Source organism: Silene latifolia, chromosome 10 (genome assembly GCF_048544455.1).
Source record: "Silene latifolia isolate original U9 population chromosome 10, ASM4854445v1, whole genome shotgun sequence".
NCBI classification, from domain to species: Eukaryota; Viridiplantae; Streptophyta; class Magnoliopsida; order Caryophyllales; family Caryophyllaceae; genus Silene; species Silene latifolia.
In genome coordinates, this window is record NC_133535.1 from 124,307,872 (window position 1) to 124,332,138 (window position 24,267).

The 24,267-nt window shown below is 33.3% G+C and overlaps 3 protein-coding genes across 3 annotated transcripts; 2 read left to right on the top strand and 1 right to left on the bottom strand.

Moving 5' to 3' along the window:
• The first annotated feature begins 280 nt into the window (after nucleotides 1-280).
• On the top strand, nucleotides 281-1,821 carry LOC141605899 (uncharacterized). Its single transcript, XM_074424828.1, has 2 exons — nucleotides 281-469; nucleotides 925-1,821. The coding sequence occupies exon 2, from the start codon at nucleotides 969-971 to the stop codon at nucleotides 1,632-1,634; it is 666 nt and encodes a 221-aa protein (XP_074280929.1). The 5' UTR covers nucleotides 281-469; nucleotides 925-968; the 3' UTR covers nucleotides 1,635-1,821.
• A 124-nt stretch (nucleotides 1,822-1,945) lies between these two features.
• Nucleotides 1,946-21,662, bottom strand: LOC141605898 (uncharacterized). The gene is made up of 10 exons (XM_074424827.1): nucleotides 20,922-21,662; nucleotides 18,724-18,863; nucleotides 18,375-18,561; nucleotides 18,112-18,216; nucleotides 17,872-18,000; nucleotides 17,578-17,627; nucleotides 17,250-17,347; nucleotides 16,822-17,106; nucleotides 16,123-16,728; nucleotides 1,946-2,005 (listed from the first exon to the last, which is right to left on the bottom strand). Exons 2-9 carry the CDS (start codon nucleotides 18,791-18,793, stop codon nucleotides 16,216-16,218), a joined length of 1,437 nt encoding a protein of 478 aa, XP_074280928.1. The 5' UTR covers nucleotides 18,794-18,863; nucleotides 20,922-21,662; the 3' UTR covers nucleotides 1,946-2,005; nucleotides 16,123-16,215.
• An 803-nt stretch (nucleotides 21,663-22,465) lies between these two features.
• On the top strand, nucleotides 22,466-22,706 carry LOC141605900 (uncharacterized). The gene is given in 2 exon segments (XM_074424829.1): nucleotides 22,466-22,561; nucleotides 22,563-22,706. Coding segments are annotated over 2 exon segments (240 nt in total).
• The last annotated feature ends 1,561 nt before the right edge of the window (nucleotides 22,707-24,267 follow it).

Consider the following 24,267-nt stretch of genomic DNA (forward strand, 5'->3'; position numbering starts at 1 on the left):
AACTTTTTCATTGTATTAATCTTCGTTATGTTCCTAGGTCTTTGAACTTTCTGGCACACAATGTTGCTAGAAAAGCCCCGCTATTGTAGGAACAGTTCCCTATGTATCCAACTGTCAAAAAACAAAAACAGCAATCCGTGATTTTTGCACCGGGCTAAAAAAAAAAAAAAAATCACAGGAATACCCTCTCACACCAACTCCGATTTCACGCAACAAACCTCCCACAACTTCCCCACATATGGACAACACCATAAACAGCATGATAAAGGGCACTTACGGTATCACGCCTTCAAATATAACCGCCTTCTATTCTTCACTTAAACCCCAAGAAAAAAACCTTCCATTTCCTTCCCACCTTCATTTGAATATATTCCTCTTACAAATAATTTCCAAAAAAATTATTTCATGTAAACTTGTTTCTTTCTTGGATTATATCCTTCCATAGTTTAATCCGCTCCGAAAAAGAAGGGTAATGTCTTAAACTATCCCATATCTCTGTTTTATTAGTTAAGTTTCTTGTTTAGTTGATGAAATGATGTTTAAAGCTTGGTCAGTTGTTGAAATTTGTATGAAGATTATGTTTTTTCTTAATGAATGTTTATAAATTTGAAAAGATGGGTAACAGTTAAACTATTAGACATGTGGTAATGATTATTACTCGCTTTGTGCCTCTGTGTGACGGTGTCAAAAATGCACCTTACAAAGGATAAAAAAGTAAACAAATGATAGAGACGGAGGGCGTTTTTTTGAAAGAGTGACCGCCTCTTCACGTTTTTCTTATCCAGATTAATGTAATAAAGTTTCAATTGAAAATTAGATGCATTGCTCACTAAAATGTTATGATTGTCAGTTTCTTGATGTCGACACATTCATTTTTTGCTGATTACAGTTCCTATTGTTTTAAATTTAATTACATGATTGCAGGAGGGTAGTTATTAGCTGTGAAATCAATTGGCCTAGCTAGGATCATGAGTCATTCACACGTGAACAGAAATCAGGGGTCCGAAATATCACTGATTAAGCAAACAGTGCAGTATGCATTCTTCTTGGTTGTATTTCTATGGTTGCTTTACCAAATACATCACTCAATCTATGTGAGACGAGATTCTGACTGTGATTTCATAGAGAACAAGCTCACAAATGATGGTATTGATCAAGTTTTGAGTCGAAAAGGCGGTGTAAAAGTTGAAAAAACGGTTTATACTGAGGGGGTGGAGTTGTATGGAGTTGATCTTATTGGAGAGGCCTTGAGGTTGAATAATGACACTGATGGCGACGATGATCAGTCGGATAAACGACCTGATTATGACGGAAACGGTGTAGTTAAGTCATCAGGGGATAATTCTTTGATGGCGGAGTCAGGGAATCGGAGTTCTGAAAATGGCGTAATTCTGAACAAGGCTGCAAGTGTGGAGATGTTTAGGTTCAGCGATGAGAACGGAGTCCCAGAACATGAGTCTGGAGCGGCTACGAGAAGCGATACTGGTGTTGAGACTGAGATTGTTCAAAAGGGAAGGGTTTCAAAAGCCGGAAATCAAACCGAGAAAATTGGAGCATATCATCAGAATGTTGATTCACAAAATGAAACTGAGAATGAGAGGCCAAAGATGTTGGTTCTTCAAAAGGAAGTATAAGACATTCTTTTACTGTCAGAGAGAGGTATGTATGTAGCTGAACAATGACAAGTTTTTAGATGAGATCATAGGAAAATTAAACGGGCTTATTAAATGTAAATGCAATTAGTTACGAGTATTTCACTAGACGAATGAATGTATTCTTCTGTCAATTCCAGCAGTGTTAGTAGTAAATTAGTGTAATGCTCATCAAGTCCGGATCCAATTTAGCCTAGTGCAGCAAGCACTGAACCCCGGGAATACTGGTGGTTGCCAGATATCTTTTCGTTTCAATCAAGTATTTTCGTTAAGGTCGAAAGCCAAGGAACTGCTTTAACAGCTACAAGAACTAAATTAAATTATACCAGTAAGACAAAAATCAATATCAATATCTATCTATATTAATAAAGGAAGCTTTTTTCGAGCGATTACAGAGATTCCAAGTTTTATAAACGACTTCCCGCCTCCAGTATTTATAAACTACCCCATATTAAAAAGGATTAATTGATAGGAATACTCTGAACTATGGGTATGCTGCTCAAAATACTCCAACCTTTATTTTAACTACCAATAAAACCAACTAGTATCACCATTGACTTTGAATAGAATTGGTTGTTTTCTTAACTTATTGTAGCAGGTAGTTTTTTTTAGTGCCCCACATTGATTAATCTTCATCTTCTTTCTTCACCCCTTCTTTCTTCTTTCTCCATTCTTCACCTTCTTCTTTTTAACAAATTTTATCTATCTTCCATCTAAAGACTAATTTATCTCACCTAAAATTGTAACTTGGATTTGTACATTATAATCTCACCAAGAAATCATTATAATACACCTATAATCATAATTTCTTTTTATCAAACAAATATTCATCATCAATATTCACAATCAAACGAACACAATTTTGCACCCATTAAATTGAGCACATTTTTCTATTAAACAAACATCATTCTAATATCGTACTCTCATCACCTCTTGTCTGCAACTTTTCCAGATCTGGAAATGAATCAATTTCTTCTTCCTATTTTTCCTAAATCTGGAAATGAATTAGCTTGTCAACCTCCTTTATCTGTTCTCAAATTTGAGCTCATATTTGATTAATACCATCAATGATAATGGAAGAGAAGGAAGAACCCTTGATTTCCGACGCTTCTTTCACAAATTGATTGACTAAATCAATTTGTTTTTGCTCCAAATCCATATTTTCCGATGAAAATTTGAATTTTAAGTTCTTGATTGTGATAATTGATCAAATTAGGGTTTTCGATATATGAAGATGATGGGTTTGAGGGATTTGGTGTGATGAAAGGTATTAGGGGTTTTCATAGAGTTGTGAGAAGAGATGATGCGGTCATCCATGGCATTGGTGAAGAGCATCAATGGAGTTTTGTGTTGGAGAGGAAAGAGAGAGCTTGAATGGTGATTACTTTGATTAGGTGAAAAGGTCAACAAAGAAATGAAAAGAAAAACAGGAGTTAGACGAGAGTTAGGAATTTATTCACCCGCTTAGCAGGTAACCGGTCACATATTGTAATAAAAGCGAATAGGGGTATTAGTTGGTTTTATAGGTAGTTAAAATAAAGTTTGGAGTATTTTGAGCAATACACGCATAGTTTAGAGTATTTTTATCAATTAATCTTATTAAAAATAGAAACTTAATCCAGCCATCAATATAATAATAAGAAGAAAGAGGGTCATACTATATCTCAAACAACCATAAGAAAAAAGAGTCATACTATACCTCAAACAACTTTGCACTGACATCTGAAATACTATATATACATTATACATTACACCTTTACTTGAACAAATATTATTGGCGTTTGATTGATGGTTTTGAATGTGTACTTCAAATGTGTATTATATTGATTGATTATTTGTAGTACCACGGATTATAGGCTTATAGCTAAAATTATGTTTTTTTTCTTAAATTATATGTGGTCGTTTCATTGACCTTGCTGATTAATATGTATGTTTCTTTTGTTAAAGGAATGAAGCAGTCAAGCAGTATGTACAATAAATATATGAGTAAGACTATAAAAAAATACACATATACCTCTCTCATTCTTTATATTCGTATTCGTAGTCGTGTTTTCCTTCCTTTCTCGCATGTTAGATTAAATTGGACTTTTCTATATCGTTAGCTTTTTCTAGATATATACAATCTCTATGACAACTTTTTTTTCTTTTTTCTTTTTCTATAAGCCCTTGAGATCGACAATTGTTCTTGCTCAACATCGAGAGTATTACCGCGCTCCATCACAGAAGACATTCTTATACCACGATTTCTATTTTAGTTTCTGATGAATAAGAACGTATAGTTTTGTGGTCTTATTTTGGCTGATTTTATTATGTAGTATAATCCTATTACTGCTTTAATAAGTCCATAGTTACACCTTATATGTGTATAAATATAATGTATATATTAATAAAGTACTTAAACTAACATCTGATTACCTTCTTTCAGATTGTTAGACAAGCATAGATGCAAGTTATCACAATGCAATAGGTAACATATATTTTGCGTCTTAATTCTTATATGAGATGTATTTTTCCTTCATTTCATATTTAAATTTTCTCTTTTGTTAATTTTATTGTATATGATAGAATATGTTTTAAGGTTATCTTAATATATAAGACGGTCTTTTAAAAGACTCATTTTTCTCCCGGAGAGATGGTTGTTCTTCTAATTTCAGAAGTTACACGCATAAAAAACCAAACGGGTTACCATGCGTTTTGTTAATTCTTAATATTTGTTGCATGTATGATCATTTCAACATAATGGTTATTTTGTTGTTTTGATCGATTTTATCAAATAAGCCGGAGTATGGTAGATCATGGCAAATACATAGTTCAGTTGATAAAATTGGAAGCTAGGTTGAAGATTGGACAAAATACCCGAGCACCGTCATGGCGAAAGACGAGGAGCATCATTAAAATATTAAATACTTTGTTGTGAGATTTTCTATACGAGAATCGGCTAAATAAGAATAGTTTACATTCGTCTGAATCATTACTTCATCGATTATCATTAGTATTATTATTACCAAAAGTACACTTTGTAAAATATGATTTTAGCATAAATATCAACATGCTACCAATATACAAATAACTTTGTTTTACTCTGATCTTCCTTATGTTAGCATAAATATAACAGAACTTCAAGACTTATTAGTACTCACTACTCTTTTTTGTAGGTTTTATACTACGCGTGTGTGTGATTGTATGATTATCATCAATAGTTTGTAAATACAAATATATTATATAGGCTGGGAGTTTTAAAAGAAATCAAAACAATATTGTATATACGTTTCAAATTACTTAGACCCGGTTCTTTTGAACTTAATTTCAATTCGACTCAGTTTAAGTCCATTAAATTCATGTCAGTTTAGTGGCTCTGTTCTTTTCGGCTGAAAAAGAGCTGAACTAAACTGAACCGAACTTAGTGAAGCTCAACTGAAGTAAGAGTTAGGCCATGTTCTTTTGAAATTAATTTCAGCTCATAAGCTCATTAGTTCATTTCAGCTCTATTTAGTTCAAGTCAGTGAAACTTCATACATTTCAGTTTAGTTCATCTCTTCACAAATTAACTCTTACTTCAATTCTAATCAACTCCATTAAGTTCAATTCAGTTCGTTTATATCCATTAAGTTCAATTCAGTTTTTTCAGCCGAAAAGAACAGGACTTTAATTTGTTAAAAAAATGAGTTCAGTTTAGTTCAGCTTAAGTCCATTAAGTTAAGTTCAATTCCGTTTAGATCCATTAAGTTCAGTTCAGTTAGCTCTTTTAGCCGAAAAAAACAGCGCATTAATTTGTGAAGAGATAAGGTCGGTTCAGATCAGATCAGAGAATTTCAGTTCAAAAGAACAATGCTTTAGTTAAGCCCACTTAAGGTTAGAATATTACATAATGGCCCGTGCATCGCACGGGCATTAAATCTAGTATATAACTAAAGGAGGCTTTTTTTTTCTAATTATACTATTAGCATTAGAATTAGGAGATAGTTAATTATTTACAATTTTTCTGTTATACTTAGGAATATAATTTTCCTATTAGAAATGAGAATTAATTAATTATTTTAGAATTTTCCTATTAGAAATAGGAAATAAATTAACAATTTATTAAAGCTTATGTTTCCTAATTATATTATTAGAACTAGATTTTGTGCCCGTGCGTTGCACGGGTTTCAAATTTGTCTTTCCTCTAATTTTTATGGACCTTTCAATATCATTTTAAATGACACGTAACAGTTGTGTTTCAATTATTCAAATAAGGTACTTTGTACCGTTTTCCCAAATTTTCAAAATTAAATTTTAAACTAAATAACTATGTCAAACAATAACACATGGGATTTGCATGATTTTATCATATATCGTAAAACTAAGACTCATGCTTGTTTACTTGCACATAGTCTTATAACTTGGGCTCCGTTGGTCCGACACTTAGAATTTTTTTTTTGTTTTTTACTATCAAATCAATTTTTAATTTCTACTTTTCTATGCCAGATAATAAAAGAGATAATAAGAGAGCCCGTAGTTACTGTGTAAGACGGTCCCATAATGAAAAAACATAACCTATTTATTAGTAATAAATGAACATTTTTTTTGCAAAAGGGACCGTCTCGCAGAGTAAGACCGTCTTATACTATAATTTGTGTAAAAGGGCGGCCTCTTTTAAGAGATGCTTTCTAAAAACCATTGGGACTATGGAAGCACGCCTTAGGTATTGATGGACTCTTTATAGTTATCTTTAGTTTCAAATATTATCTCTCAGCTTAAAGGTGCAAGTTATATTTAAATGTATTTAGTTAACACCACCTACAACTCTACTTTATTTTAGACTAAAATATCAAATTAGAGTTTGTTGTTATCCAGATAAAGAGTTCTTTTCATATTAGACGTTTGAGACTTCCTTTTTAGGATAGAGTTTTGATAGTATATCTCTAATCATGATGTAGTTTAAGAAATTTGGATTTTTTGATTTTTTTCATATTTTTCTTGTCTCTATTATATCTACGGCTTTTCATATGATACCAATGTCAAGGAATAGGTTATTCCTATTTTTAATTGGAGAAGTTGTTTCACATTTAGTATTAAATAAATGTTACGTATGATTCAAAAATATGGGATATGTCAATAAATTTGTTATAGCCAATCGCTTGATTAAAGAATAATCGTAGGTTATGAATAATATAAAAAATCCACGATCAATGGACCTTTGTACACTATTTAAAAACTAAAACCACAAAATATAAATTGAATAATAAAAAAAATTAAGCTTCACAATATGTTGTTTGTTGTACCATCATCGTTGATTATTAGCCTGCATGTGGGTAAGTATAAAAACCATTAATAATCCGTGTGGCATGAACTGCTAACTCAATCAAATTAAAATAAAGGATCCATGCATAAATAGATTAACATATGTTGCTAGTGCGTTATTATGTTGATTCGAGTCATTCCACTATAAAAACGAATGAGTCCAAGCCAGATGTTAGTTCCAACTTCTGTGTGTGGTCTTAACTGTTAAACTAATGAGATAAAATATGACTTTGATGTAAGTTCCATCATTGTTTGTGTTTGATTTTATTATTGGTATTTTAAAAAAAAATAGAGATTCTCTCTTGCTCGAAAAAAAGCCTTTATACATATCTCACCATTTTAGAGTTATCGTGTAAATTTCTCCAATATTTTTTTGTTAGTATCGATTCATCCCAAAAAAAATAAACCAAATGATTGGTATCAAGATTCAAATTGCTTATGCTCATTTGTGCATTGTTGATTGCTCACCTCTAATCACGATCTCTAAGAATATATATGTGACCATACTCCCAAAATTAGTAAATGAGCAAAACTCAGAAAAACATAGAAACAAACTAAAGTTGGAAGAACAATTGGAACAAAAGTAGAACACAATACGATGGTTTATATATATATATACACACAATTAATTAGTTGTATCTAATAAGGATTCTGATTAACCCCAAATAACAATTCTAACATCAAAACAATGCAATTGTTAAACCCCTCAAATTAAAACCATGTACTCCGTAATCACCGAAAAAAATTACAGAATGCAGCTTACAAACTAATTTCCCAAAAACATGTCCGTCCCAATCATTTATTTACCGTTGATTAAAATACGCCTCGCAATGAATATAAAAGATAAACAAATTACTAAAACGAAAAGAGAATAGTTAAAAAAAAGTAAAGATCGATTTTGAATACATACGGAGACAAGGGAGCCAGGAGAGATGGAAAAGGAAGTGATAGAAGCGTGAGAAAGCCAAATAGTGGAACCCTTTTGATTGGAAGAAGTATCGAAGTCGGAAACAAGAGCAATGAGTGATGATTTAGAGATGAAAGATGGGAATTTTGAGGAAGCTTCTTCAAGGGTTTGTTGAAGAAACGCATCATCTTCTTCTTGTTGAGGGGACGGAGAATGATTGTTGGTGACAAAATAAAATTGTAAATCTTAATTTCTTTATTGGAAAATATGAATAGTTTTAAAATTATTGATTCAATGTAGATTACTTCTTGTTTTATGAGTGATAGAGGGTAAATCAATGGAGACATGAACACCCGTATCCAATTGTAGAAATTGAATTAGCGAGACTATAAACGTATAATACATGATTGAGAAAGAGTGAGTGACTATAATAATTGTACTTATAAATACAAATTCTCTTTAAAGTTACCATCCAAACAAGAAATCAAGAATATAAACACGAACACCCGTATCTAGTTTCAGAAACTGAATTAGCGAGTGAGACTGCAAGAGAACCATGTCGAACTTCTACATGCTCAAATCACCTCTGCGAAAATAATAATCTGCATGGCATAATAAGAAAAAAAAATGTTAATATAACCTAATTAAATCAACATATTGAAATTTAATTGGAGCAAATGCATTGGAGTATATATATATATAAGAGAAGAAAGGGTAAAAAAAATTAGATGAATATACAATCATTAATGAGGTCAACGTGCATTCATGATAGGATGCATTTATATACACATCCCAATAATTTTTTTTATTTTAAGAGATAAAGTTTCCAGGAAAGAAAAGTTATCTTTTTAGATTAATATTTATAAATTCTGTTTTTTTTTAGATCAATATTATTATTATAATTAGAGTGTTTTAACATTCTTGGAGTACTACAAATTGCAAGTAACACATGCAATCAGTACGTCAAAAGTCAAGACCATTAGTCAATAAGGGGTAAGACCTTGTATTACCAATATTGGTTATATGCCAAGATATCTAACTATGTAAGATTGAACAAATAGTATGAGCAATAATTATTATCAGAGAAATAGCAAGCCACAAAAATGTATATTTGATGACAAAGACGCAAGTCACATAACAATAATTAGAGATTATCAAGTTTTTTGGATTACACTAATATCTGATTATTCTGCAATAAAAGTAAAAAACTAATCGTATTAACGGAATCTCCATATATGTAATGGAGTTCATCAGTTTAATATGAACATTATCATGCACATCGATTAATGTTGTACCTAAATACTTGAAATGTTGATGACATGGTCGTCTTTAGAAGGCTTTCGAGGTCAAGTTATATACCTGTCAAACAAAAAATAATATCAACTATTAGCAATTTAAGAAGTTTAAACAATTGAATAAAAAGGATAACCAATCTAATATATATACAAATGAACATTTAACAAAGCAATTATACAAATGAGAGGTACGTACCATACAATTGATACAGATTAAAAGATGTGCTAGAGGGTTATAGGTGAGGAGAAACAATAATAAAGCATATATATATATAGTCATTAGTCGTACAAAGCTTAGGTTTCTTATGCTAATCAAATTCTCTATCTTTTAGTTGGAGTCTCTAGAATTGCCTGAAAAAAGTCTCTTTTATATATATACTAGATTTAATGCCCGTGCGATGCACGGGCCTGTTTGTAATATTATATTACTCCCTCCGTTCCGGTCATATGTTTACCCTTTCTTTATTTTGTGTGTAAAATAATGACTGGAACGGAGGGAGTATAATGCATAATTTAATAAGGCATTAGAGCAATACACAATAATAAACCGTTAAAGGAAGGTGAAACTTGAGAGACCGCTTATATATTGCGAGACATTCATCTATTTAATTAATTAATGTCATGTATTATATATATATATATATATATATATATATATATATATATATATATATATGTATTATATATATATTTAATAAATAATTATATTAGTAGTTTCTAAAAGGTGAAATCTCTAATATTCTTGAATTATTTACTTTTAGTGGGAATATTCGAATGTAATTTGTGATTGTTGAACCCTCTATATTTACTCGGAGACATCCTCTTTTAACCCACTTAGGCCTTGTTCTTTCTGGCTTTTTAGAGCTGAGTTGAACTGAACTGAACTAAACTAAAGTTGATTGGAGCTGAACTGAACCAAAATAATAATAATAATAATAATAATAATAATAATAATAATAATAATAATAATAATAATAATAATAATAATATGATCAATATTACCTTACCCAACAACTAAATTACCTCGATCGTATAAATAAATAATATTGTACTCCATAACTTTTAAGTGTAGAATGCTACTCCCTCCTAGTCTGATTGTTGGTTCCTCTTTCCTTTTCCATGCTAGTCGGGTGTTGGTTCCCCCTTATTTTTTTTTGGTAAGTTTTGTGTGGTCAAATTCAATTCCATGTGGGGTAGGGTGTTTTGTGTGGTCCAAATTCATTTCCTTAATTTTGGTGCCCAAAAGAAGGGGAACCAACAATCAGACTAAGAGGGAGTATTATATAATTAAATTTGTGTTATTAATAAAAATAAGTTGTTTAGTGATGATGGTACATACTTAAGAAAATAAACTTTCTGATTAGCGCTAACGTTTTGGTAGTACTCACTACTACTATTGCGTAACTCAAATACCCACTGACTCAAATACCCACTGACTTGGAGGGAGTCAAAAACTATATTCCGTCTTAAGACTTGGTGTTTGCATGAAACTCTCGTATCAAGTACCGTCGTCATCGAAAGCTCAGAGCAGTGAAATAATGTGTAGATAACTAAGACTTTGCGTTTGCATGGAACTCTCTGACCGTCGTCATCGAAAGCTAAGAGCAGTGAAATAATGTGTAGATAACGAAAGCACATGAGTTTGTGTTAGCGTAAACTCCGATATATAAAATTGTTTTTACAGGTTTGACTATATTCATTAACAATAACTTTTCCCACAAAACACCAAATAAGCATCCCTAACTCTACCATCCTTAATCGATTCATCGCATATGCTCTATGTACTCAATCATTGACCTCTGATCATGAACTCCGCTGCTAGGAGTCGTCACCTATGAGAACATGATTAACATCGTGAGAAAAAAAAAACAACCATGATCGGAACGACAAAATAGTACTCCGTAGTAAAACAATTAAAACATAAAACAAAAGAGAATCTCTACATATTTAATTGGTTGTAGTAGAAGACTTTCTGAATAATAAGTAAAATATAATCTTTGGCAACATAAAAAAATTCCATGAATAAGCAATGTTGGTTGGGTATTATACTCTGTCAACATAAAACAATCCCACTGCAAGAATCCATACGCATTGTATTTAGGAATTTGTGCTGTATTTAATCTAATTCAGAATTATTTTACAATAAAATAAACCAAACCAATCTTTAAATTAGTTTCATGTGTCATTATCTATCCATTAGATATTGTACTCAATGCATCAAGTGTTTGATTTCGAGCATGCATGCGATTATCGATTGTTGTTGGTTTTCTGTGAAAACAATGCAAATAGAATTAGAAAGATAATATCCATTAGATACAGCCATATATGCAATGGACATTATCACATGTACTCCGTATATCTTTGGATTAGTTGTTTGTTTGTTACCTTTGCTCGTATAGAGACCACATAAACACCACAAATATGCAAATAATTCATCTAGATATCTCCGCACCTATACAATATAAATGGAATTGTGCTGCAAAAAAAGAAAAAAAAATAATCAAGCAATCGATATATATAATACTATGAGCAAAAAAAAATTAAAAAAAAATTACTCCGTATATATTAGGAAAACAATAGGACGAAGATGAATAGTTTGTGGTAAGGGCATGGGTATATATACAATATTGGAGATATGTGTTATATTTGAGTCATATTAAACCTCTTTTTCTAGCATAAAACTTTAACGCACAAATAATCCTACCTATTGTCAAGTTTGACTTTTTTTTTTTTACAAACTCTATCTTTTAGTTTTATTTGAGTTTTTTTTAATATTATAGGTAGTTTGCAAAAGCTGGAGACTCTAATATCATCTGGAAAAAGCTTCCTTTATTAATATAGATAGATATTGATTAGGAGATAATAATTATTTAAAATTTTCTATTATAATTAGGAATATGATTTTCCTATTAGAAATGAGAATTAATTAATTTTACAATTTTATTATTTGAAACAAGAAATAAATTAATTATCTACAATTTATTAATATTAAAAAATTATTCATTAATATTTGTCCACTTTTTATTGAATTAGAAGGCCAAAAAAACACTGATATATTTATAATATCCAATTTTATAACAACTTTCGATAAAAAAAATGAGGTATTATGAGGCTAAAAAGCTCTAGGCCGAACTGGGTTGTGACAAATATGAATGTATAATATGTACTACATGGAATTTACTCATGTAAAGAGTAAAATGAACGCTGAAATATGCTCCTACGTCTTTTGTTATTGCTAATGTCATATTTAATTATACATAATACGAAGTTTATTTTTCAAATGTCATATGTATTTCTCCTACTAATTTTAAAGTTATTTCTCTCACAATACACTTCAACTTCTATCGATAATTTTTTATTATATTATTTACATTCATTTATCATTATATAAAACTATATTAATCAAAATTTAAATAAGATATTCACAAATTATTGATAAGTAAAAAGTTCGATATCTATTTTTCAAGGAATATTAAAAGATAAAGAAAGTTGCTGCTAATTTGCAAATCGAAATATCATATTATGACAAATTAGTAAATGTTTTGAAAAACTTTATTGTGCGATTGTTTTACAATTTAAAGTAAAAATGGTACCACGAGTAATAAAATAGATTTGAATGAGGCTTGAGGTAAATTAGATACACTTATTATAGAAATAGTATAAGGTTATGATTCAAATTATCAGATACATTAAAAAAAAAGTCATGAAAAACACATAAAAGGGTAAGTGTAGTCTTTCCCTAATATAGTGAAGACCGTTTCTCTCAAACTTTTCTTCTGACAAATTTATATGCATAAAAAACGGTACTATTCAATTATATGGAGCAAACTAATTATTGTTGACGCTATATTTTTTTTTTTTTTTTTTTGTAAATTGAGCACATCATCAGTATAATTTAGGGAGAGATACAAATTGGGGAAGGGTGAGACATATTCGTCATGCATAATACAATGCTTTAACCACCTTTAGGCAAAAATATAAAAATAAATGAAAAATTTAAACCTAAAAGGCGGTCACGTACTTGCCAACTCTTCTATACTTCTCTACCATCTTAATATTCTCATGAAGTTTATGACATTTATTTCATATTAATAAAAAAAATGATTATACAGCTTCGTACAATGTGTGATTTATAACTTTTAGCTAACTTATTTGAACTTGCTTAAATTTATACTCCCTCCTATTCTATATATTCTTCCTTATTTCCTAAAACGGATTATTCAGGTTTTCTTCCCCTTTCTTATTTTGGAAACTTTTACTCTTATTTTATTCATTTCTCTCTCTTATCACCAAACCCCACCCAACTCTTTTACTCATATTTTATTACTTTCCTTAATGTTTTGGCTCTACCATTTCTTATTTAACTCATAATTATCCATCCCTCTCTCCTACTACCAAACCCCACCCAACTTTTTACTCTTATTTTATTCTTCTCCTTAATTCCCGTGCCCACAAACAAGGGGAAGAATACATAGAATTGGAGGGAGTATATTTTAAGTGAAGAATATTAATTATAAATATGATATAGATAAAGTTTCATCTTTAATTTCCTCAGAGATAAAAAAAAATTCAATTTTTATTGTCTTATAATATACTCCGTACTAATTAAAGATCATAATGTAAAACAGTAAATTACACCACAATCTACTATTTCAATATATCGATGATCAACACTCAAAACAGCACATTTGTTATTTAAATAGTGCAAAAACTCTCAAAATGTTAAAAAAAATGTTCAATTTGTCGTTATCAAACAAAACCTAAGTTTCTGCATTTTTTTTTTATGTTCAACTTAAGCTTTACGGGATGTAAAAATGATGAAGTTTATAAAGTAGCGGATAGGTTTCTGTTAGTTAGATGGACTTTTCCAGAGAGAGATGAAAGCTTTGCATGTTAGACCGTTTTATGTGTGAACCGAAGGGATTAAGTAGTGGGCTAAAGGTTGTTTCGAGTGGGAATGAGGTTCATTGCTACGAGATGGTTGACTAAAGTTTTTCCTTACTAGATCTAGAAAGGGGATAATAATTATGAGATAATAAAATTTGAATAAAAAAAGACAATAAAAATGAGATGGAGATAGTAAGATTTAATTATGCAATATGAAATAAATAACAAAGTTCGTGTATATATACAATATTCAAACTTATTCAGTTTACAAACATAGTACCTAAACAATTTGTTTAAGTATCTGGAATGGAGGTAGGGGAGAGGACGAGAAAACGACTAGGAAGGGAAAATGAGAGAGATAAGAGGGAAGATTGCTTCTTAAACTTTTCTTTGTTGAAGGAGAAATAAATTGTCTTCGATAAGGGAGACGATGATCCATATTTTCATGGAGGTGAATATGATTTATGACTTCTTAGATGTAAAACGTGGCAGAAAGGTAGTGATAGTGGTAGTGGATTGAAGGTTGTTTCAAGTAGTAAGAACTAATCACAGTGACTGATATTTTATTTTGCGCGTAAATTAGTGGGGTGGAGGGAGGGTGCATTTGTGGAGGGTGGTGAGTTCAACGAGGATAGTGATAATAAATAAGGTTATTTATCCGCAAAATATCGCTTGCATTAAAACATATAGGTAACATGAATAATAACAAGAAACCTCAAAAGATCATACTGATAAATTTAATCTTGACCCCATCAATCCAAATTAAATTAAATATTAATTCTAAACATATTTTCTAGAGCAAGGGTAAATTTCCGTTGGATTGTGGATTTTTCTAGAAGTAAGGGCTTAGTTTTTCACTTGGTTGGATAAATTTGAGAGAAGTTTCGAAGACAAGGATTGATCTTTCAAGGGATGAGATCAGATTGTTTTAGATCATGTGTGTGAATAGGGAAGAAAAAGAGGGGTCTGCGTGAAGGTTTTTGTTTCAAATGAGAAGATGGGGGAAAACTATTGTTATAGGGGGTGTCATAAGACCATCACCATGTAGTATTGCGTTGGAATTTGGTTCACATTCAAAGGTACGTCTATAGTTTGACCGGGAGATATAACATTTAACTACCTGTAAATGTTTTTACGTAAATACCATTTGACCCAACAATGATTAAATTATGGTTGTTATTCTAAATAAGGAGATTTGTTGCATTATTGAGTTGATTATGCAAAGTAGATATTATTGTTTTCCTTGACCAATTGAAAAACAAACAAGTATTAATGAACAAAATCTAAAAACTCTCAGTCCCAAGTATCATATATATAAACTTCATATTGGTTTTATTTTCCTAAAAAAAAAAACAACATTGTCGAGAGCAAGAGTTAGTTTCTATTGGATGGTGGATTTTTCTAGAAGTAGGGGTTTAGTTTAGTTTTTCACTTGATTGGATAAATATGAGATAAGTTTCGGAGACAATGATCGATCTTTCAAGGGATGAGATTGTTTTAGATCATGTGTGTGAATAGGGAAGAAAAATCGGGGTCTGTGTGAAATATTTTGTTTCAAATGAGAAGATGGGGGCCAAGACTATTGCTATAGAGAGGGGGGTCATAAGCAGCCCTAGGCATGTAGTATTGCGTCGGAATTTGGTTCACATTCAAACGTACTTCTATACTTTGACCGGGAGATATAACATTCTAACTACCTCTAAATGTTTTTACATAATTACAATTTGATCCAGCAATGATTAAATTATGGTTGTTATTCGAAAGAAGGAGATTTGTTGCATCATTAACTTGAGTATGCAAAGTAGATATTATTGTTTTCCTTGACCAATTGAACAACTTTTAAAACTATCAGTCCAAGTATCATATATAAAAACTTCATATTGGTTTTATTTTCCTAAAAAAAAGTATTTTATTAATCAAACACTCTTTTATTCTTATTTCAATATTATGTTAACGGGAATTATTTGTTGGTCATGCGGCATACATAAAATCTTAGACATGAACAATGTACTATATGTCTATATTCCATTTTATTGTGAAATTTATCACATATTATTTTAATATCCGTGCAACGCACGGGCAAGAAAACTAGTTGTATTACTAGAGGAAAACAAGCCTAAACTAACTTATGGGGAGTAACCTAAAACAGTCAGCACAGATTCACTTGTTACCTCCTACTTAAGAACACCGAAAACTATATCTTTCTAGTTTTAGTTTGCTCTTTAGCCCTCCCAAGCTCAACCAGCAAGGTCAAAATCGCTTCACACATTTCACAACAATCAGGCTCGGTAGGATTCTTCTTCCATGACGAGTATACCATCCAAGCATGATCCAGTTTCTTATCTGGCCTAACCATCACCGAGCCGGGTACCACAGCATCACGGCATGTCACTAGCCCATCACTCTTTTCCCCGTACCTTAGTTTAAGGTGGAGGGCACTGAGAGCCATGGCAGCTGAAACAGGGATTACTATAGGCACCCTTCGTGATACTTGGACGCTATCTTCGGATGACTGGCCACTTAGTGTTGGGATAGGAAACCAGGGAAGCTCTGCGTGGGCTATTTGGGTCAGTGTTGCGACAACACCAGGAGCGATACTTGCTTCAGAATGGAACGAGATAAGAGGAATCTCTTCGGGGAGCTTGTGGCTTAAGATAAACTCCTTCCGCTTTTCGTATGTAAGGTCTTCTAGAGACCGAAAGTCGCCCTAGATCGAAGAAATTTCATGAGAAATCACGGTTTTCAAGAATAATGGCAAAAAAAATAAAACTATCAAGTTTATCTTGAAACTTTCACATACCTTAATCATTTTGCAAATTATGAACTCCATAACTCTCCTAGTCTCCTTGTCAGCAACCTGACCTTGGCGAACCATATCAGAGGCAATGGGAGTCCCGCCGTATGGACTTTGAACCAGGGCCAACCCTCCGACCTTCCCTCGTAAATCATTCCAATATTTTGACAACGCTGCAGCTGCATCAACTCCCCCTTTGCTATGTCCAAGAAGCATCACACGCTTGCCAGAACCCCAATAAAGCTCCTCAATGTAGTGCTTCAGTACCCAAGCATTGTGTTCTACAGAGGCCTTCACATAAGGTGAACGAATAAGGAACGCAAAATAACAAAAGTGAAATGCATTGAGAGAAATAATAAAAGAGCAAAATTTCAAAGTTCAGAAAATGTTGGATTCAACTAGCAAAATCGACAGGAGAATCCAAGATTTGTTACCTCGCTATGAATCTTGGCGATGTGGCAAGCCAGACCCATCTTTGAGAAGAATCTCTTTGTAGCCACGAAGTACAATGGACCATGGTTACTAAAGAGCCCTAGAAGATGAAAAAATATCAGTGAGAATAAGAAACTGATTATCAGCTTTTTATATCGTGAACTAAAAATTATCGCTCCCTCAATACCTTCGTTGTCCATATACAAGAGGTCTTTGTGTTTTCACTATAAGCGGAAGCCTTTGGGTCACTTGGGTAATGTTATTGTTGATACTAAAAGTTCGTGTAAAAGGACATCAAGACTACTAAAACAGTCAGGTTAGAAATCTTACCTGGTATTAATAGGTATACAAATGAGTCAGGCAGTGTATGTTGTCCATCCCTGCAGAAATGAATGCACATTGACATGAATCAATAATCTCTATTTACAAGAATGATTGAACAAATTGCAGTAAGGAGGGAACGAGAACATTGGGTATTTGGCCTATATCCTGTACTTTTGGTACTGCTGTCGGTTTTACCTTGTTTTTAACCTCAATAAATTTATCGAGAAAAACCTTAGTAAATGAAACAAAATGACCCGACGCACTAAATAAAACGGATCAATAATGAGGTGATATGTGGACCTGACCGCCTGAAGAAGCTCCAAGAACCTGGCAGTACCATTCTTAACAAGAGGCATCCCAGGAGTACGTAGCAACCATCCTATATCATCAGATGATCCACACAGAGACTTTCGCCATCGTAATATGGTACTGAAAAGGATAAACTTCTAAACATTAGAGAATCATCAGGCAAACCGAAAGTCACTGTGCATTCTAATGTTGCCTATCTAACATAGTTTCAGAATTTAGTTCATTGGCTACCTAGAAAATTGTTCCTTCACATATTTGATGTACCCAACAAAGCACCTCAAGGTGGCCAATGCTAGATTTTGGATCACTCTTACACCACATAATGGGAGAGATAACCTGCAAGAATGAACAAGTACATTACAAAGTGACTGAGCCGAGAGAATAGACACGGTGGTACTCGCGACGCTGCATTTCATTGACTGAAATATCCCTATCTTAAAATCAAAAACCAATTCCAAATGAGGTCAATGAAATAAAGGAGAGAGCAGCATTACCCTTTAAGTACAAGAGACGTTTCTTCATAATTCTGTCCAGCGTGCGTTTGTGAGCTTGTATTTGTCACATTTATAAGTGATCTCTGTTTGGGATTGAAGGATCTCTGAGGCATCACATCATCTTCAATAGACAAAGAGCATTCTTCAAAGCTTCTATAGTGTCCATTAAACATTCCAAAGTACAAATCTTGTACATGCAACAGCCAAAACAAACATGTAAATAGGGAAACAATGCATAACAGTGTCACATTTCACGAGATGGCCTTCACAAAATTACCAAGTACAAGTGAGCGCGTCTGAAATGCCACCCAATGATTTGCTCACATGTATGAATTACCAGAGTACTCACCAAGTACATGAAGCATGGGACTACTAAAGTAGGATGCCAAATCCAAAATCCTAGAAAACATGTCCTCCATTGTATCTTGGTTTCGAGCCGTCCCTTAGAAGAGTCGGGTCTTTCAGGGGCACGATGCAGGCCTACTAAAGCTAGATTAACGGGAAAAAAAAAGCATCAACATCAGGACACATGAAATTTCAGCAGTCCTTTTGATCAAACACAAGTAATCAGACAAAACAATATGATAACTTCAGCAAATTGGAATTAAAAATGCAGAACTGTTGATGATTGTCAAGAAACCATCTCAACCAAAAGCTTAAGCTTATGGTAGGGGCTTGAAGTGTGGATGCAACTGCAGGCCTCCCCATGCCTAGTGCTAATTCCACTTTAGAATTGAGGGGGGTGAGATTCGAACCAGTGACCTTTTGGTCATACTGGCTCCGATACCATGTCAAGAAACCATCTCAACCAAAAGCTTAAGCTTATGGTTGGACTTTGGAGTCCCAAGATCGGTTTTATACTCCAACAATGATAATTTTTTATAGAGTAATTTAATAATTACACCCTTTTATAAACCACTTTTCTAAAATCTCTCCATTTTGAAAACTTTTTAATAATTTACTCCTATAAAATGTTCTCAGGTCAAAAATCACACCCAAATGGATAATCCGGTGAAAAGTCTTATTTTAGGACCATTATACCCCTGTTTTGTTGTCAACCCAATATTCACCTTCACTTTGACTTCTTACAACTCTCCTCTCTCATTTCATCGAGATTAAAAGTCAGATTTTTACTCAAAAATTCTCCCCCAAATTTGCGCCTGGGTGAATCCTTCCCTAATTTGTGACGATTCCAGATTCATAGTTGTAAGTTTCCTCCCCAAAATCATGTTTATAGTATTAATTTGTTTGTTGTAAACTCTAATTCTGGGTTTAATTGCAATCAATTTCTGAGTTTTTTTTTGCGAATCAATTTATTTGTTCATAGTCATATTTTGTGTGTTGTGAACCCTAGTTTCTGGGTTTAATTTGACAAATTTCTTTGTTCATTGCCCTCAATGATGTGGTTTTAATTCAAATTTCTGGGTTTCTTACCCTAATATATGGGTTTTTAAGTATAATTTCTGGGTTTGAAACCCAAATTTGTGTATTTAAAACTCAAATTTCTGTGTTTAAAACCCAAATCATATGATAACTTACGTTGAAAGTGGTTTTGGGAAAGTTTACAGGGCATTCATCACGCTCCTTTTTTTTTCTTCCACATTTTTTTGTTAGGAATCAAACAAAGCTATAGACATAATAGACATTTTTCTACAGGTTGTTGCAGTAAAGCAGCAGCTAGACAGGAAGGCCTGCAGGGAAATCGAGAGTTACTGTGCTGAAGGGCTTCAGAGACTTTTGGTGTATGAGTTCATGGATAAAGGATCCCTTGAGGATCACCTTCTCGGTAGCTGCAAACCTTCTTGAGCAACATTAATTGGGGAAAAAAATGGGGTGAATGAATGAAGTGAGCCAGTGAGGTAAAGAGTACAAAGGAGAGAGAAGAGTATAAGAGCATATAAGAGGGTAGAAGGGCATTTTTGTCCTAAAGATAGGCTTAAAATCAGAAAATTCAAATATTGACGGAATTTGTCGCCGGATTGTCAATTTGGGTGCAATTTTTGACCTGAGAACATTTTATGGGAGTAAATTATTAAAAAGTTTTCAAAAGGGAGTAATTTTAGAAAAGTGGTTTATAAAAGGGTGTAATTATTAAATTACTCTTTTTTATACTCAAATAACACAAAGCAATATATGGCTAGTGAGATGATCTACCCTTCTGGCCTCCTTGGTTCCTAATATTCACGGGTCTCTAATCAAAACTCATTTAACAAATTGTCCAGATTACTTCTGTGAGACTGAAATCAACTGTACATGATGATTTCAAACAAGTCCACTACATTAGTAAAGTTGCATCTTCTTTCATTAGATTTGCAAACATCAAAAACAAATTGTAGATTCTGAAAGCAGAAACAAGTGCTCAAATTCGTACATCTGACCCTCGTATCCCGCAATTTGCTGGAGCCATCGAGGCACTGGGTGCCTAGTGGGTGGGGTAATGTTGTTGCATGAACAATATATCGAATCCAACAAAATAACAGGAAAAAAGTACAGCAGAATAAGTACAGAATCAGAAGGCAGTAGTACAAAAAGGCAAAGTACACAAACCTGCAAAACCTCAAAGCAGAAAATGACCTTCAACATCACATTAAAAGCTCTACATTTCCCATCACTCCCATGTTCACTGCTCTTCCTAAATTACTACTATAAATAGCATTTTGCACATGACCCATGATTTTGTTGCACCCCATAAAGTAAATAACTAAAAAATGTTATCTTTAGCACTTCAACTTAAATGCTGAATATAGAAGGAAAAAAAATGAATAGTGGACATGAAATGGGCAGAAGGTAAAGTCAAGTTGAAGTTTTTGTATGTAGAAATAATTATATTATCCACTTTCTCATCAACCTATGGCCCACCCCACCACATTACCTCATCACAACAATATTCACACCCCACAAAAATGGGAAAATCTTTTTTGTATGAGCTTCATAAAGAACAAGGAGAATGAGATGGTGTTACTAGATGGTATCGAGTCTCGGTATCACCCTCTAACATTATCCTTTCATAAAGCTTTGGTCTTTCATCTTTGCTTAGTGTATGAATACCCAATAAAATTTTAAAGAAATGAATTTAAGTTTGCATGTTCAAAGAGCAAAATCTGGATCTGGGTACTGAAGAAAGGGACATCAATCTTTGTCAGAATGAAAAAAAGAAGAAAAAGAAAAGATTGCAGCTTTCATCAAATTTAAGAAGCAATAAAAAATGAATTTGGGGTGATTTTTGGAACTCTTGGGACCAAAATAGAAACAAACGGCATCTTTTTAAGAAACTTCAAACACACGTTCAACTAAGCAAAGCTCCATACGTTTGTCAAAAAAAAAAAAAGCAAAGCTCCATTTCCTTCTCTTCATTTCTTGTCCATTTCCTCTCACAATCCCATATTATATTAGTATTCCATATTTATCTCATCTATCACATGTACCATTAGATCATAGTAAAGTATAATCCGAACTGCTAAAAGGAAATGGAAGGAAATGGAGAGGAGAGGAAATGGAGAGAATCTAAGAACTGTAAGATGCACAAGTTCTCTTCTTTTTTGTTGAGAGGTGGAGGGTCTCAGTTCAGTACATGTGTTGTGCTTAATTTGGTGATTGGTGTCTCTCTGATTTTGTCTTGCGTAAATTTTGGGTCAGTGTTAGTGTGTTACGTATGCACTACAAGAAAAGGAAATTATCAGGACAATTTTGAAATCGACGGATTTCTTCCCGATATAAAAGAAACGACTGTTAACAGGTTTTGAACTCGGGTCGCCAACATTAACTCCTCAACAACTTTAACAGCTAAGGTAACGGAGCGTATAGACCAGTACAATGAAACGAATATGAAATATGAAGTCTTATTCAACAAGTTCATCTAAAACACTAGGCACTAAGTTAAGACTTCCTTGTATATTGGTATGGTGTTGATATATACCAAAATAAAACATGGGAATTTCAGTATCGGATGCAAAATAATGAAAGAATTAAAAACACTGTAAGAATCAAGAAGAATGTCATAAAAACCTGTTATATATACAAAATTTTCAGCTATAATTTGCCTGGGAGTTTTACTGTCTTCGGATCTGGAAAACTCTACTATGCCAAATAGAATGAAGGAGCATGTGGAAAAGGTCATACTTCACAGGCCTAGCATGCCACAGAAAATGCCGTTGAACCTTTGTAACTGCAAGCTGCATTTCCATATACTTGGATTCAGGTATTGATAGCAAAATGTTTTTCAGGTTCGGAATGTCTTTCTCAGCAACAATCACGGAAAAGGCTTCCCAGTTTAAGATTTCGAATAAGGGAGGGACAAAATTGTCAGAAATAATCACGGGAACACATTCATAGAAGATGGCTTCCACAACTCTAGGACTATTGACTTCGAAACCCTTAGGACACAAACAGTACTTGCTACTTTTCATGTGTTGCATATAGTTCATCTTTTTCGAAACACTTGTGGGTAACAAACCATATATTCTCATATCAGGGTCCTTGTCTTTCCAATATTTTAGCAAAGTTGGACGTAAATACCCATGACTGTTTCCTGCATAGAAGGCAAGGATGTTTCTCTTCGAGGGAGGTTTTCCTCCGAGGTCTCTGAGAGGATTTCTTGCATAGCGGATATATGTTTCAGGTAGGGACACGTCTCTCCCAATCTTATATCCTATAGTTACATCGGCATTGCAAAGGGCTTTGATGCTATTTTCCATATGGTGTCGCGTTTCATACAAAGCCTACAAGAGCCCGAGGTCAAAGAAACAAAACATCAAAAACTAATAAATGAAGTTGTGGTTTTTTCAAAAAAAAAATGAAGTTATGGTTAGCAATTAAGCTTATTCCATGAATTGTTAGTAACACTAGATGGTTACAACTTACAAGCACATACAGGGACGACAAACCATGTTTTGTTTTCATAATCTCTTGTACAAGGAAATGGGTAGCTAGATTAACCAGTAAAGCCATTGAGATGTAGTAATAGGACATGTTTCAGAACCCTCTGCATTACTTACTACTCCCTCTGTCCCGGTCATTTGTTGTCCTATTCTACTTTGGGGTGTCTCAGGGCAGAGGGAGTACTACTTTTATGGCTCTCTTCAGGGGGGGGGGGGGAACTTGCATAGCTTGTGTGTCACTCCCTCGAGTCCCTCCGTCGCCATCATTTGTTTACATTTCTATTTTGATAATGTTGTTCATGTGTAAAAAGCAAAAAAGGGGTATCTTGTCATCCAGTACCTATAGTTACATCCCATCCTCTCTCCCGCCGTAATCTTTGCACAAAAAACATAAGAAAACAAATGGCAAGGACGGAGGAGGGGGTATTGTCTTACATTGCCTATTTCCAAAAAGGATTATCTAGTATTAACTATGAACTATTCTGAGCTGTTTCAGAGTCATAATAAACCTTCCACATAAGGCAACTTTCATCTAATTGTTTAAATCTAGACAAAACTGATGCCCCCACAGAAAACAGAATCTGAAGTCTGAACTACATCGAGTTATGTCCTGCAACTTTCAGGTCTCTTTAAGGACTACATAATATACAATATCACTTGGCTCGCTTGTAACTGCACATTTATCTAATCAATCACTAAGCCTAAATGAATGCCACAATAGAAAAAACAAAAGGGTACAACCAACCAAAAAAGGAACATACCCAATCATGGCAAGCAGCAACAAAATGATCTGCACCCCCGGTTCGGTTCCAGAAAGGATATTTTGCTGCAATGGTTTCTGTATAGCCTTTCACAAATTGCCTCAACTTTGTTCGATTATGAGAATTGGGCACGTAGAGGGTGTATTCCAACATTCTTGAGCTAAAAGGCATGTAGAAGAGATGAGCTTTTTCCGGATCTTTCACCACAAAATGCTTGTTTCCTTCCAACAGTTTCATAAACCATCCCTCTGAAGC

Coding starts and splice junctions, on each gene's coding strand:
- LOC141605898 (XM_074424827.1), bottom strand. CDS start 18,793: ATGGAGGACATGTTTTCTAGGATTTTGGATTTGGCATCCTACTTTAGT. Junction 18,217..18,374: donor ACGTCTCTTGTACTTAAAGG/GTAATGCTGCTC, acceptor TCATTCTTGCAG/GTTATCTCTCCCATTATGTG. Junction 17,348..17,577: donor TGTATACCTATTAATACCAG/GTAAGATTTCTA, acceptor TTCATCTTCTAG/GGCTCTTTAGTAACCATGGT.
- LOC141605899 (XM_074424828.1), top strand. CDS start 969: ATGAGTCATTCACACGTGAACAGAAATCAGGGGTCCGAAATATCACTG.